The sequence below is a fragment of the Melospiza melodia genome, chromosome 5, assembly GCF_035770615.1.
Source record: "Melospiza melodia melodia isolate bMelMel2 chromosome 5, bMelMel2.pri, whole genome shotgun sequence".
Taxonomy (NCBI): Eukaryota; Metazoa; Chordata; class Aves; order Passeriformes; family Passerellidae; genus Melospiza; species Melospiza melodia.
Window position 1 is genome coordinate 6,697,526 of NC_086198.1, and position 16,445 is coordinate 6,713,970.

General features: G+C 41.9%; 1 protein-coding gene across 3 annotated transcripts in view; it reads left to right on the forward strand.

Moving 5' to 3' along the window:
* Positions 1 to 11,111: 11,111 nt before the first annotated feature.
* Positions 11,112 to 16,445, forward strand: part of VEGFC (vascular endothelial growth factor C) — a 68,992-nt gene continuing 63,658 nt past the window's right edge. Inside the window, exon 1 of one of the 3 annotated variants that reach the window (XM_063156158.1) lies at positions 11,112 to 11,329. In XM_063156158.1, the coding sequence (XP_063012228.1) occupies positions 11,186 to 11,329 (144 nt within the window). In that variant the 5' untranslated portion in view covers positions 11,112 to 11,185. Of the gene's footprint in view, positions 11,330 to 11,879; positions 12,000 to 14,325; positions 14,344 to 16,445 lie in introns of those variants that run through there. The other 2 variants (XM_063156160.1, XM_063156159.1) reach the window with 2 other exon arrangements.

The following is a 16,445-nucleotide window of genomic DNA, read 5'->3' on the forward strand; positions in this document are numbered from 1 at the left end:
CAGATTATTTAGATCACCAAACTGTTAGGAAGTTTGTCTCACAATGCAGACTTCCATAAGAGAGGTTCTTTAACTAAAAAGAGACAAATTGGTTTTTAGTTTCCAGAGTTTAAAAAATTGGCAGGGAAAAAATGTGGTGGGGGGGGACATGTCAGGTTTTTCTGGGCCTAGGGGTACTGAACGAGAAGCTTTTGACTCCCTGAAGTTATTACTCTAGTTAGGGTTACTTTAAAAAGACTTTATAATCATCAGATGAAATGTAGGTTTTTTTCTTTGAGAAAAGAAAACATACATTTTTTTCTTTGCTTTCTGGAATCTTCTTAATCTGTTTTTTGGTCCACCTCTACTTTTTAAGCTTTTTCCACACCGGCTGTGTCTCAGATGCTATTTCCTTCATTTAATCTGTCTACTTTCACACTTTGTCGATCACACAGCTTTTTTAATGGCGTATTTCCCAACAGATGACTGCATCCCAAAACTCAATCAGAATGTCAGATCATCCAGCAATATCCTACTTCTATATGGCTTGATTTTGACAGTCCAAACATCTCAGATAGAAATCAAAGTGCTTTAATAGAAATCACTCCATAGGCAAGATGACAATATTAAGGACCTAAAAAATTTTTAGTCTGACTTAATCAATTGTAATGTGAATTTTTTTCCTTCACTCATTTGATAATTCTCCAGTAAAACCCATTGACATGTCTAAGCACCTTTTATCACAGCTTTCAATTTTTGCTCAATAGAGACCCAAAAAATGAACCATACAGCAATTTTTGTATGAAAGCATTATCAGTCAACAATCAAATACTCCCCTTATTTTATCAATTATGCCACTACAATGTTTGCTCCATTTTGATAACCAATTGGCCATGCTGGAGACTAAGTTCTTGTCCTGTCCCTCTTTCCGCCTGCAATTATTTTGCATCCCCTTATGCCATTGGATCTCCCCAGGAACAGGTATTCTAATTTCGATTCTCAACATGAGATTCCTTTCTGTAACTTTAGGCATCTCAAAGTTAGCATATAGTCTCCTTCTGTCCCTAACAGAGAGAAATATTTTAGCACATGTCCTAAAGTGCCAAAGAAATGGAAAGCTATTTCCTCTTTGGAAGAAGTCTGTTTTGTTTTTCATTGGCTGTAATGAACCATCAGACGCTTGGCTTTAGGCTGGAGCCTTAATTCTGGGACGACAGAAGGGAGATGAGGTCCTCTCCTATTTGTTTTACTCTTGCTGTTGTTCAGTTAGTTTTGATGAATATCTGCCCACACATGACTACTGCTGAAAACAATTGTAGCTCTCCATTCGGATTTCACATTCTTTGGTCAGAAAATGTTGGCATGATGCAAGAGGAATATCAAGGCAACAATGCCCTTGAGGCATCCTGGCATTTGCTTGGATTTGAGGATTTCTATGTATTCTAAAGGCTAGAACAAATACAGTTCAACTGATGACCTTAAGAAAATGACAAGAAAGCAGAAACATTTTTTTTTAATCTTTGCATGGTAAAAATTAGTAGAAATTGCCTGTAAATGTCTATTTAAAGATAATCTATCTTTTTAATGAAAGAAAGCATTTAAACATGCTTTGAAATGTCAAACTGACAGCTCTGTTTTGTTAAAAGCAAATGGTTTGGCTTTGCATCTTAGGAAGGGTGAAAAAAGGAGTTTGCTTATAAGGTCAAGTGTTCAAGCCAACCTGAAAAAATGAGTTGTGTTATAATTACTCCCACTGCTGTGCAAGCATGAAGTTGACTGATGAAATGAGTTTTCTTAATTATGAACTTTGATATTGTATATTTAGGATAAGCTTTTGAAAACTCACTGAGCTTGATCCCATCTTTTTTTGACCTTGACTGAGAGAGAGTAGATTGAACTCAAAAAGTTGTTCTATTCCTACTGGCACAAAGCATTATAATTTTACAAGGGATTTGTTACACAGTTTTACTAAACAATAGGTCACACAATATGCAAAAAAAATCCTTTGAATCTACTGCACATCTAGACTTTGAAGTTCTGTTTTTAAAAAAGGGAATCAAATCAAATGAATTTTCAAGATCTTCTATGAGTATTAATAGCCTTGCTGTGCATACTTTTCCATGAATACATCTCATTCTCATTTGAGTCTTACCCCTTTTGGCTTAGGTGATCAAAATAGATGGAAAAGGGCATGAAAAAGAATAGCGACTTAGAAAAAAAGATGTGATTTGAAAGAAGGCTATTACAATATAAAAGGATATTATTACAATTAATTATGGCTCCTAATTCCCTCCAGTTGCCTTAAAGATTTTAGTGCAAAACTGTGGGCTATTAGCCTGTCAAATGAATAGTTTCAGAATTGTGTGGAAACAAATATTTCTTTGGACTATTTTGATTTTTATGTAGGTTTATCAGCTAGAACACTAGAGCACCATAGACCCGCTAGTAAACACCTATTTTCATTCTAAAATCTTAGAAACTTACTAGGAGTAACCCAAGAGCAAAAGGTGTGTGGTGAAGCTATCTGCAATGCCTTAGAAGCAGAAAAATGTGTTTTAAACTCTAACATAGCTTGTCTCATCTCTCTTGTAGCTGTCTTTGTAGTCTCAGCAGCAGCACCACAAAGTTAGGGGTCCCTGAGCTTCCTCAGGTTACATTCCTAATATGGCCAGGTCACAGAAAAAAAAAAATCGTGTCTTGTTTCTTCTCTTTGCATGTAGCTGAGCTCATGGGCTTGGAGAGGCTGTCCTTGACTGTATACTAGTCCATAAAACAGATTAAAGTAAGTTATCATCAGGTGGTCTGACAGTCCAACCTCAGCTGGGGCAACTCAGAACCCAGCGCCACACCGGCCTGTTCCCTCATCCCAGAGTCCTTCCATGGCAGAGGGGCTGCTCCTGACTGTTCACATCTCAAGGGAGCAGGGAAATATGGTGAAAGGATGACTCAGACTTTGCTCTATCCTGCTTAAGTGAGATATCTTTGAATGGCCATACAGTTAAAGAAAAGGTAATTTTTGACCACTCGGAATTATAAGGCAGAAAGTGTAAGCAAAGGTAACATCTGTGCATCTCTGAAAATTATTTTAATGTAATAATCCACAGTTTGGAACCTATAATTGTGATTTTTTTTTTTTTTTGTAATAAAACATTTTCAATCTCTAGCTTTTAAAAGTAGACATCCTTGTCTCTCTGCCTCCTCCTCCTCTCTCCAGATCAGTTGGTTACCATGGGAAGATGCCATCACTGCAGGGAGTCTTACTAAGAAGCTGAGGTTAGTTTTAGTTTTGAATACACTCAGGCTTATGTTCATTATCAATAGAGAAGATTAGGTTGAGTTCCACAGCTGGAATCTGCTCCTGAAAGTGGTCTGTTGATCTACCCTTTGCACTTAAGAATTTTATACTGGGACAGATTAGTTGAAGTGTCCCTGTGGAGTATAGCTGTAGGTTTTTGATGGGATAGGAATTCAAAAAATAGATTAGGCCCAGCATGCTACCTGCTTTTTAGGTCAGTAGTAGCTGCTTGAATTCAAGTTAGAAAGATAAGCAAGCAGAAGGACTATGGATGTGCTCTGCTTTGCCCAGTGATGGGCTCATACCAGTTGCATCAGTTGCCTAGTTTAGCCTGAAGTGTGGAACATCAAGACTCTGTTCAGAGACAGATTAACAGGTCGAGCTGAAAGTAGGAAGCAGTCAATAACTGCTCTAAGCATGTCTCTTATTGCATAAATTCTTTAATGATAATAGGGAAAACTAGCATGGCTTTCACTATATCACAGCGAACAAGGACCTCTGCCACCCAGTGTTAAGTGTGTAGGGAAATTAAATTTTCTGGCCAATCAGTGAAAGAGGGAAATATTTGGGGCCTGTGATGCAATCTCCATATCAGTGTACCTTTGTTCTTTAATTTGCTGTCATTGCTTTTTGCTTGTTTGTTTTTTCTTAGCAGTTTTTGAAAAGTGAAAAGGTTAGGGATTGAATTTTGAAATCTTAGAGATGTTGCTTCCTCATCTTTCTAGGTCTGTGCTCAGGATGTATCCTGATGTCTAATAACAACAATAATGCTCTTGATTCAGCACAAAACATACAACATTTTGAAAGGAACATGTCATGGTTTTTTTTAAGCAATTGTTTAGCAGAGAACAAAACCTTAGTAACCAAGTTAAGCATGCTGCAAATTCAAACTTAGTAATGGTAACTTGCTGCTGCAAAGTTGGTTTGCAGGTTTCTCATTTTGCTTTGTCTGTCTTGTTATTATTAAAAAAAAAAAAAATAAAAAAAAAAAAAGAGGAAAAAATATCTGAAACTGCTGCTTTACTGTTTTTCTGTGAGATGTATCCAAAAAGCTGGTACATGGAGTTTGGTTTAGGTTTTTTTCTCTCTCTGACTGAATGATTAAATCTAGTTTCAATGAGGATGGCAGTAGCGCTCTTTATTAATTTCACTGAAACATATGAAGACTATTTTACAGATTTGATTTCCGGTGTACTTCCTTTCAACCCTATCTGTTGGACTGACTTTTGGTGTAATAATGATGTGTAAAAATAAATATTTTTGTTATGACTAAGTACAGTGGTCTGAACATGAGACTGTAAGACAAGAACAAATTTACTCTGGGGTTTGGACCTGAATCAATGAGAAATGGATTGAGTTTCCCTCATATATAAGATATGTACCATGGGCTTAGATAAACCATCTGTCTAGACTGTTTATCTAATTATTTTTGTCTCCAACAGTTACAATTGAATATGCTATTAAGAAGAGCACAGTGAGTGTCTGCTACTGCAGTCAGTTTCCTTCATGCTTTTCCAGCATCTGTATACATTGAATAAAATATCCAACATTGGACTCCTCCTCTCTTTCATCCCTCCAGCTCCCTTTTACTTAAAAATCATTTTATGGTCCTGATGTCCAGAACTATGTCTGATGCATTTTTAACCCTCACAGTTTAAACCTCTCATAACAACAAATTCCAGAGTTTTGCTACCTGGCGTATCAAGGAAAACAAAAGAAAAACCCAACAAACCCAAACCACTATCCAACCCAAACCACAAATCTCTCTGTCATAATTTTTAAGTTTATCTCCAACTATTTTCAGCTGTGTGAAAAATGAAGTTGGACCTAAGAAAGAACCTTGGTCTTTAATGTCCCCACATTTTGGCATTTATGGTTTCTGAGTCAGTATGATGGGCTGAAGCAAACCCTGCAGTGTGGATCAGGAAGTCAGGAGGGAATTTCAACCTTTAAACTTTGCAATAGGTCAATAACAACACTTTTTCTGACCACAAGGAACCAATGGCAGCACAGGGGAAATACATCTCTACTTGGTTATATGTAAAGATGGGACCTAGGGAGCAAGGACAGCAAAGACAGATAGACTTAAAATTGGAAGTAATTATCATGAAGTATAAAAATTATTAGAAAAAAATAGGAGGTAGTTCCCTTTCTATTGAGAAATGAGAGTGTTCCAATGTGGGAAGAGTCAGATCTACAACTACAGGAAAGGGAACATCTGGCTGGATAGAAAATCCTCAAAAAACATACCAGAATTACATCCTATTGCAAGCTTAAAATGAATCTGCCTAAAAAGCAAATACCACATGGGAATGTACATGGATACAGAAGAATGGGTTGGGGTGTTTTGTTCTGCCCTAAACAGTCAGATTTGAAGTACCTTCTTTCAGTGTTGAGCATCAGCTTTCAATGAACCCCTGGATAAATGTTATCCAAATAACAGTTATAAGTGTAACTTCAGAAAATAAAAATTTTTCAGGACTTTGAAAACACTGATCGTATTTAGCTTAAAACTAGAAGATTAGTTAAGGAAGGCTAAGTGTTCAAATCTGTAAAAGGGTTTTTTAAATAGGAGACCATAATTGACTTTTATAAATAAAACCTATTAAGAAAAAATGAGGATCATTAAAATGATGCATTTATACCACTCTGGGTTTGGAAGTGAACTGGTCTCAATAATATTTGACAATATCTTTAAGGTTTTAATAATTCAGCATTTCACATTTGTAGGTTTAGCATATTCCTAATTTCTAGGATAGGCAAAATATTGAACAGAATGTTAGAAGCGCTGAAGAAAAAGAGAAGGAATGCAGCAGATATCCAAGTGAAGAGGAGGTATACAGGAGCAAAATCAGGGGAAAATGCATCTCTTTAAAGAGACAATTATTTCTGTTGAATTGATTTGGTACCGTCTTGCCCTGCTATACTACCAAATTTTGTAAGCATAACTGGGAAGAAAAAGATTTTGAAAAAGCTATCTCATAGCTTATCACTTGGAAAACTACTGCAGGAAGGTGTGTATCATGCTAAGTGTTTGTATGTTTAGTGGTCATGTGCTGTTAGCTCCTAATATTTTTGTTGAATCTAAGATTGTTTATTTAGTTACATGGCTTCAACTATACACAGTTTAGATTGTGCACAGCTTTCAGTTAAGAGGCAGCATAAATTTGCAATCAGTCATTTTATTGTTTATAGTCAGAGGTTATAACAATGAACATCATCACTCTACAGGATGTTAAATTAATGTTCTGTGGATACTTGATGTTGTGTGAGACCTTACATCACAAGAGGGAAGAAAAACTATGGTAAAGAGAGAAATCATAATCTAAGCCAGCTGAATAAAATGTGTGCTAGGGCTTTCTCCATTCTAAGCTTTAGAGATATGTAATTTGCTTTGGTTCATTCAAACACTTTTCTTGAGGTGCAGCCTGGTGCTGTCCATTTTTGCATCATACTACCCCTTTATAGCAAGGGTTGGAAGGGTTTTACACTATTGCAGTCATTTAGTCTGTAACACAGAGAAATTCTAATGTTAGATGCCGATGGTTTTGATTTTAACAGTTTAAAAAGGGAATCCCTGAGAACAAAGAAATCCCAATAATCCTGTAATCCTTGAATATCAACCGGTGTCAAAAAGCTGAATTCTAAGGATTCTTGTCTTGTTAATTAATTTTCAAAAGGGACCAATTTTTATACTAAACAAAAGGCAAATTTCTAGATAACAAAGTGCAGGCTGCTAGGTCAAGCATTGCAGAAAATGATCTTGCAGCAACGACGTCGTTCTCATTGAACTGAAGTTATTTGTCCTGGCAATAATGCAAATGAATGGATAAAATGACATTTCAGGAGTCCTAGCTGGAAGTTCGGTGTAGAACAGTTTCCCATGGGGTTTTACAAGAGAGGATGTCTGATCAAAGCCAAAGAAAATATTTCAGTAGCGACTGATGATCTCCAAGCCACCATGCTTAGATCCTTTTCTAGGATTATATAAGGAAGTACTGAATGAGGGCCCATACCAAGAAAAAGATAAGGCTTTAAATGTGCATCTGATGAGTGAGGAAGGACATTGCTCTCATAATCAGTAAAACTGGCAGCACTCCTAAATATTTCCATTAAATTATATTATATGCAAATAAGAAATGTAGAGTAGCAGATTGCAGCCTCAAATCCACAGTACCCCCCTTTTTCAGTAGCTAAGTCTTCTGTAAAGCTGGTTAGTCTGAGTAGATAAGCAATATGAAAAGAAATGTGTAGTTAAACTTTGGGTTGCATGATTCAATGGTAGAAAATGTATCACTGAACAGTTCATTTGTCCAGTTTGGCACTGAATCAGAATTACCTTTTTTTTTTTTTCCCTAAACATTTACGGTTATTTACATTTCCCCTAATTTATGGTATCTACACCAGACACTGATATTTTAGACACTGATAAATACCCGATTTTTTTTTTAAATCATGAGAGGAGGCATGGTGGATTCCCATCTGTAAAGGAACTAAGGAAGCTTACTTAATGCCTTCATCTTTTGGGATGACTCCAGAATGGCACTTCCACAGTCTTCTGAGTTGCTGCACACAGGGAGCAATGTTTTTTACTTTTGAGATTTGCATTAAACATAAATGCCATGGAAACTTACCAGTAAGACTGATGTGTATTAAAAAAAAACAAGCCATGGTATCTGATTTTAACTCTTGAGTATGCCTCTGTCTGTTTAATGGGAGAATGAAAAGGAGATTGCTTTAAACCAAACACAATAATTTAAAGATAATGAAAATCACATTCTGTAAAAGGAAAACATTTGTTAGCATTTATTTCTACATTAAGCAAGTAAACCTCATTATGAAAGCATGCTACTGTTTTTTCTTGCTCTTAACTCTCATGTATTTCCCACTTTCTGCTCACATTTCTTGCAATGAGTTTTCACACGGCTAACAAATGGATAGGAAATAGGCATTGAAATGCATCCACATTTCAGAAGCACAATGTATCTGAAAGGAGCACATCAGGTATTTCTAGACACAGGAGTGGTGTGTTCTTGGCAGACATATATTACACCAACTTGAACAAGGGATCGGGGCCTGGATTTTTAAAACTCCTTCTTAAAACAATATTAAAAGAATTCATTTGAAAGACTCTTACTTCTGACATAAAAATTGTTGTTTTATTTTTCAACAGTAGCTCTTGTTGCCATTGAGGCATAAAGGACAGTCAGATCCAGATCTGTGTCTCTACATTTTTAGGATATCTCTTTAGTCACCTATGTTTATAAGGTCAACTCACTGTTAGTGTACACAGTGTCACTTAGAATTTTAAATTGATTGTCCTGTAGGCTGATTTCTACTTAATTTGAAAACAAGAGGGGAAATATTAACTATTAGGTGGTGGAGAAAGTATGAAATATATTTTAATTTGTAAACCTTCAAATTAGCCATCTCTTATGGGATGGAGAAAAATACAGTCTAGATTAAGGAAAACCTTAGTGTCCCAGAACTAATGGAGTATTTATGTGTTTGTGCACAGAACATATAAACTATCATAGATTTCAACCCCTTTCTTGTTAAAACCTTGATTAGACTGAGACTTGAGCCCCCATGACTATGGTTACTAGCTTTCAATTATGACACTTGAAACTTGCTATACAGGGCAGTTGGTGGAAATGCTCTATTACATAAAAGCCTTTGATCCCATGATGGATGTTCTATGAATTGTGGGGGGAAGAATGAAAGTGCTGGAGAACTGGGGAAATAAATAATGAAGCCAGCTGATATTATGATGGCACAGCAGGAGTGGTATGTTTCATTCTGTTTTGTGATTCAGTTCCGCGGCTTCTCCTTGCACAGCACTCTTTTATTGAAATAATATTATCTGTGCTTGATTTGTCAGGCAGGTTTTATTAAAGTGCTGCACATGAACTTCTCCAAACCAGTCTGTGGTACTTCTGAGAGATTTTTAATATATTTACACTCAAATCAGTAATGCTGTATTTCTATTTAGATGGATTTTACATCCAGGACTATGCTCTCTTTGGGCTTTAATCCTATGCTTTGATCTGAAGCGCTGTAAGGGTCCAGTGAAGAACAATGGTCTTTTTAATTTATGTATGCTATTTTGTATCTTCATAGCTGTTCTGCTTAACTTCTACCCCTGTATTTATTTCATTGTTTTACTCTATCTTGAAAGTATTTAGAAAAACATTAGTGCTTCAAAAATTTTCTAATGACTGTACAACCTCTTAAAATATAGCCCAATTTAAACTTTAGATTTCATTCTGATTGCAAATGAAGTGATTACTTTCTAGCATCAAAATATTTGTGCAGCAGCATGTTGAAATACCATCTTGGAAATGATAACAAATAAATAAAAAAACCCAGGAGGTACCTGAGAGCCTCTCAGAGATACCTTTATGTATAACTCTCAAAATAATAACATAATGGGATTCCCAGAGAATAAGAGCAGTGTAACATGAGCAGACTGCCAGCATCTAGTCAGGGCAGTCAGGGATCTGCCAACACAGTTGGTTCCCATACAGTCTAATTACCAAAAGATGTACACAAGTAATGCAGAAAACAAACGAAAAGCTTTTTAAATATTTACACAAGGGTAAATAATCAAGCAAAAAATAAGAGTATAAGGAATATAACATTTTCCTTTGCGTAGCTGAGATTTGAGCAGGCAGTAGAGTGTTACTTTGATAGCAATATGCTTTCTTTTTAAACTTTTAATCACAGTGTAACCGGAACACAGGATCTATGCTCAGTTTTATTTAGGGCTCTGACTGGGGTGTTACTTCTCTTCGAAGACGTCTTCAAAATGTCATTGATAGGAAGGCTACAAATAATTATGGTGCTCTTTGGATTACTGTTTCTAACACGGCAAAATCCTTTATGCTGCAGCCAAAACTAGCTGCATACTGTCTTAAGTGAAGCTGCCAACACTGCTCAACAAGTAACTGATTAGGATGCACAAAAATTTTCTTGGATGATTTCTCTGTGTGAGTTTTACCGAACTTCACCCCTTGGCTTCCGAGCCTAATGAAACGAGCCGGGCACGTCGCTTTTTCCTCGGGGCTGGGACCTGCCGCGGGGTTTGTCTGGCGGAGCCGGGGCCGTGGCTGGACGAGCCCAGCTCTGCGGGACGGGACCGGGACCGGCCGCCCCTTCCCGGCAGAGCCGCCCCGGGCCCTGCTGCCCGCGCTGGGGCCATCGCTCCCCGGGGCGCCGGAGGGAGGCGGCGGCGGAGGAGGAGGAGGAGGCGGAGGCGGCGGAGGAGGAGGAGGAGGAGGCGGAGGAGGAGGAAGGCGGCCGCCGGCCCCTCTCGGCGCGCAGAGGCGCAGGCAGAGGGCGCTTTCGCCATGCGCAGCCCCGGGCGCCGCGCAGCCCCGGCCGCGCTGACAGCCGCCCGCACGGCACGGCACGGCACGGCACAGCCCGGCGGGGCCCCTCGGCACCGAGCCCCCGGCCCGGCCCGCCCGAAGGAAGGCATCTCCCCGGCTGCGACCGGCCGCTCGGTCCCGCTCTGCTGCTCCCTGGCGCGCTCTCTCTCCCCCTCCTTCCCTTCCCTTCCCTCCTCCTCCTCCTCCTCCTCTCTGCGCTTTCCACCTCCCCTGCTCCTGAGTGAGCGCAGCCTCGGATGTCCGGTTTCCTGGTGGGTTTTTTACCTGGCAAACTCTGGATAACTTTGGTGAGAATTTGCAAAGCGGCTGGGAAAGTTGGGAACTCCCCTGCAGGCGCATAGGAGCTGCTGCTACCGCATCTTCTCCATCCCACGGATTTTACTGCCTTGGATATTGCGAGGGGAGGGAGGGGGGGAGAGGACAGCGAAAGAAGGGGGGGAGAGGAAAAGAAGGAGCCTCCTAATTTCGGCTGCATTCCTGCGACTGCCCCGCTCCGCGCCCGCGCTGCCGTCGCTGCGCCATGCACTTGCTGGAGGTGCTGTCCCTGAGCTGCTGCCTGGCCGCGGGCGCCGTGCTCCTGGGACCCCGAGCGCCGGCCGCCGCCGCCGCCTACGAGTCCGGCCAGGGCTACTACGAGGAGGAGCCCGACGCGGGGGAGGCAAAGGTAAGCCCGTGCCCCCGCTGCAGATGCCAGCTCCTCTGGGCATGAGGCTGCGAGTCCCTTCGAACGGACGGCTTGGGAATTCCACCAAGGAAAAGATGTGGGAGAAGCTTTTTGAAGTGTGTGTGTGTGTGTGGGGGGGGGGGGTTCCTTAAAAGTGGGGGAAGGCGTTTTTTTAGGAGTGTCTGAGTTTTCGGGGATGCTGGAGGGCGGGCTGCGCGGGGAACAGCTGCGTTTACAGAGGGACGCGCAACACCTGATGAGCGGAGGCAGCCCGCGGGCTGCGCTCCTGCCGTGCGGCGGGGACTGCCCCATCCCGATCCCGATGCCGGCCGGGCAGCGGCCCTTGGGCTGCGGCTGGTGCCGCCCTGGAGCAGGGGCGCGCCCCGCGGGCGCCTCCGAGCGGGTCCTGCCCTGGGCAGCAGTGCGGGGGATCGGGGGACGGAGGGCGGGCTGAGGAGCGCTCCGGGAGCAGCTGGGCGCCGGAACGGAGCGGCCCGGGAGGCGTGGGAGGACCACGACAGCAAAACCCCAGAGCTTCCATTTGTTGAGAGGTCTCTTGGAGTTACTGACGCTTTGGGTGAGCTCCTGCTGCTGTGTGACGGAGTTGACGGGAGGTGTAAGGTGACGCTCCGGTCTGAAAACCTCAGCTCTGCCCAGACGCATGGTGAAGGTTGGGCTTAAATTCTCGGATTCCAGACACAAATACTTAAAATTCTCGGTTAATTTTTGTTTGCATATTAAGTTTCGTAACATAAAACTCAAGTACCTTTGGTACTTGTGGTTATGCAGTTCCTGGTATGCTGATGCATGAAAAAGATGCATAGTATGTGGTTGTATAAGCATATGGCATTGTTAGGGAGACCTTTGATGTCTGTCTTACCCTCATCTCATTGTTTTGAAGATTTCTGACATACTTATTGAAAGCAATCATGACCTAGCTCATTCATTATTCATTTCAGTATGGGGCAGGAAGGGAGTTGTGTGGATTAAAATTTAAACTAATATTCTGATTTTTTTTTTCTCTTTCTATGCTGTTTGCTTTACTGATTAGAAAGTTTGGGAAATTTTACTGTAACTACCTAGGAAATCAAATTTTGATAGTATACATTAGCTGCACTTCAGGTATGCAAACTGTTGTACACCATAGTTGTACACAGAAGTCATACTTTCATACTTTTCAAATCTGCATGGAAAAGTTTACTGATTATACTGTAGTCTCTCTTAAAATATTTAAACTACAGCTGAATGCTTACATTGCAGTATTCTGAGCGCTAATAACGCTATCAATGGTCATTTTGATTAAAAGTGTATAAAGTGTTTTTCACGCTTCAGTATTTTAAAGTAGGAACACAAAATCAATTCAGTTTGCCACTCTTACCACTTAGACTATTTATAAAAATTAAAAAGAAAAAAAAGAATGTCAAAACTTAGTGGAGGGTAAAAATACCTCGACTCCTTCCAACCCGTGCCTGTAAGTCAGTTATTTACTGGGTGAAACTGGCATTTGAGTTGTAAAGCCTTGGAATAGCTTATGCTGAAAAGGCAGAGAGACTCCAAGCTGGAGCATAGCACATACTTTGTGTACTTAGACTGCTGAGGTAGAACAGCTGATAGTGAGGGTACTCTCCTCAGTGATGCTTTTGTGCTCCCAGCATATGGTGTGGAAAGTTACTCTGTTTCTTGAAGAAACCTCGAAGTCTTTGGGAGCCGCCACTGCAGTGCGTTGTGTATAAGTGCAAGTGCTCCCTGGAAAAAGAGGAACTGTCAGCAAAGCAAAGGAAGGAAAGGTCAGGAGACCAAGGAGATTGGGATAGCATGTGTAAAGCGATTACGTTAATAGGAAAACGTTTTTGTGCCTGACTACTGCTGAGTAGTAAGTAGAGAATGATTCTGGATCCAAGCAGACTTAGTCATGTTGGAAGCCTTTAGTTATAAGTTTGTTGCTTTTGCTGGAACTGTTTGAGTGAGTGAATACTGCACATATTTGTTTCTGTGAATGTTGAGATGAGTATCTTAGGTAATTATGAAAGGATTAAATAAGTACACTGCAAATAATTGTTTCAAGGAAAATATGATTGTATTGTCAGTATAAAGCCAACTGCTTGAACTTTGTTAACTTCAAGGAAGTTCACAGATGCTATGTTTTTACTTCCCATCAAGATGCCATGCTGCTGCATGTTAAACTGATGCCTAAGTGCAGGTCATACAGGCCATTGGGTCAACTCTTCATTCAATATATTTCTCTTCACTCCTATTTTAAGAGCTTTAGATTTAGAAAGCGCTTTAAAAAGTGTGAATGAAGTTGAGGCTCCTCCAACATAGGAGGAAAAGCTGGCCAGAAAATAGGGGTATTGTGTTTTTAGGCAGGTAATTTTCACGTCTTAAACTTGTCTAGAGATTTGCAGCAACTTGGAAGTGTCACAGATATAAATAGTAGTAGTTCTTCATACACAGCTCTTGCAAGGGCATGTTCTGCAGCAAGTGGGCACTGATAAGCTTGTGCAACACTACCTCATCCCTCTCCCTTCTACCCCCCACCCCTACTATTTTATTTTTTTTTTTCTGCCTAAGGGTATGATTCCTTATTTAACAAGCTTTCAGGGCCCAGATTAATACTCTTCAGCTGAACTGTCTGCTCAGTGGGATGGGAATGAGCCCTGCCCGTAAACCACCTCTTGCGGATTTCCTGCAGCACAGGGGGGGCTGTCCCGAGGGGCTGTGACCCCCTGGCAGCCGCACCCGCCCCTCTCTCCGCCTGGGGGGCAGGTGGGTGTGCGGGGGCAGGTGGGTGTGCGGGGGCAGGTCGGAGTGCGGGGGCAGGTGGGTGTGCGGGGCAGGTGGGTGTGCGGGGGCAGGTGGGTGTGCGGGGCAGGTGGGTGTGCGGGGCAGGTGGGTGTGCGGGGGCAGGTGGGTGTGCGGGGCAGGTCGGAGTGCGGGGGCAGGTGGGTGTGCGGGGGCAGGTGGGTGTGCGAGGGCAGGTCGGAGTGCGGGGCTAGATGGGTGTGCGGGGGCAGGTGGGTGTGCGGGGCAGGTGGGTGTGCGGGGGCAGGTGGGTGTGCGGGGCAGGTGGGTGTGCGGGGCAGGTGGGTGTGCGGGGCAGGTGGGTGTGCGAGGGCAGGTCGGAGTGCGGGGCAGGTGGGTGTGCGGGGGCAGGTGGGTGTGCGAGGGCAGGTCGGAGTGCGGGGCAGATGGGTGTGCGGGGCAGATGGGTGTGCGGGGCAGATGGGTGTGCGGGGCAGGTGGGTGTGCGGGGCAGATCGGTGTGCAGGGCAGCCTGCTCCTTCAGTCAGCGCTCTGCTCCAGGCGGGCCCGGGGGAATCTGCCCTCCTGCCCCGGATTTCACGGGTTTGGCACGGACCCGCCGCCCCGCAGGGATGCTCGGAGCAGCTGCAGCAAGGGGAGGGTGAGCTCTTTGCAACTTCAGCTCCTTGTACTGGCTTTGAGCGTTTTTATAATGTGTTTAGTCCCTGCTTGTGTTCTTTAGGTAATTTTGTATAAGGAACGTGGCGGGAGTATAAACTCTACCTGGGAGAGTATTATTTTAAAGAAATAAATAATGCCCTCGTGTTCGTTTGCTGGAAGTTTAAAAGTGAACTGAAGGAACCACGTGGGTATGCTGTGCAGGAATTAAACTTCTTAGGTCATTGAAATAAAGGTGTGTCAGTAGCATGTACCTAGACTTCATTAATGGCAATGAGGTAACAATAGCAGGAATAGGTTATTATGGTAACAATACCTGGAATGAAACTACACAGCTGGCAGGGTTTGCCATAGCTGCACCATCATTTTGTTGCATAGCCTTGAGAATTATGTGACTGTGCAAATGCAATATTGGTCAATTGTCCTGTGTAGTTTGAAAAGGTTTAAAACTATATTTAGGTGGAATTTTTTAGTTTTGTATTAGAATGGGAATAGCAAATGAAAATGTATTTACCTGTTGTAAAGCACATCCATGAAAATTTCACTGGCCTCTCTGTACACAGACAGCAATAAAGTGCAGAGCAGTTTGTGCTGTGATTCTGTGGTTTAGCGCAATGTAAATGCATGCACTTACTTGAGCTACATTTTTCTTGGATGCTACCTGAAATATACCTTTTAAATTTGATTATTATAAAATTATTTCAAATCTGACCTAATCATACAGTGCTGCTCATTGACAGCTAACAGAGTTTAAGTACTGTTAGTGAGTGGGAGTGTGAGGGAAAGCAGCGTGTCAGTTTCGGGGCTTTCCTGCTGTCACTGTATCTCCATGGTACAATCTCAGATCCATCAGTTTCATGGTCACCCGTCAGTTCACCAAGTGCTTTGCTCAGTGTTCTGTGCACAGGTGAGAGAGGAGGCTGCTGGTCTGTTCTGAAAACAAGCACACACCTCGCTCCCTGTACTTAAGCAGTGCTAAGTAGAGCATGTAGGGAGAAGATGTTTTCCTGCTGCTGCTGTTCAGTCTGCTGCAAATTTTCTTGCGTGTATGCGTGTAGCCACTCTCTTTTCAGACACGTGAACGCAAAAAGATGCTGGTTCTTTTTAGAACCGTTATTTGTAGCAGGTACAACAGGATGAAGATTGGTAGCAGTAATTATTTTAAAGAGTAAGCAATGCTTCTGCAAACATAGATATTAAACTTTGGTCTGGCCTTTTGTGTGACTAAAGTGCAGTACTAAGCTCAAGGAGCTCACTGCACTTTCTGGTTCTTGGAGAGCATTCCTGTCTGGTGTAAGCACGCTAGTGTGCCTGGGAGGGACTTCAGCTGTTTGTCAGCAGCAATCCCATGCATTTATGAAGGTTATAAAAAAAGCTGTGGAGGTCATTTTAACTGCAGTTTAAATGAGGCATACAGAAGCATCTCATCAAAAGTATTATTTTTATGCTCACTTACATTGTGTGTATTCAAAGTCTTGCCTGTTTTTCAATGGTGTGTATCCACTTATTTTAGTAAAAATAAACCAGGACTTAGACTTCAGACTGTTGTAGCTGAGGGTGATGGTAAAAATTATCTCCCACTGATACCCTGCATCCAGGACAGAAATCTGTTGAGAACCTTCTGCTGCTGCTTTTTAAAATGTGGTCAGTGATTCATGGAAAAAAAAATCTTTGGAAAAAAAGGGAATCCAACTAA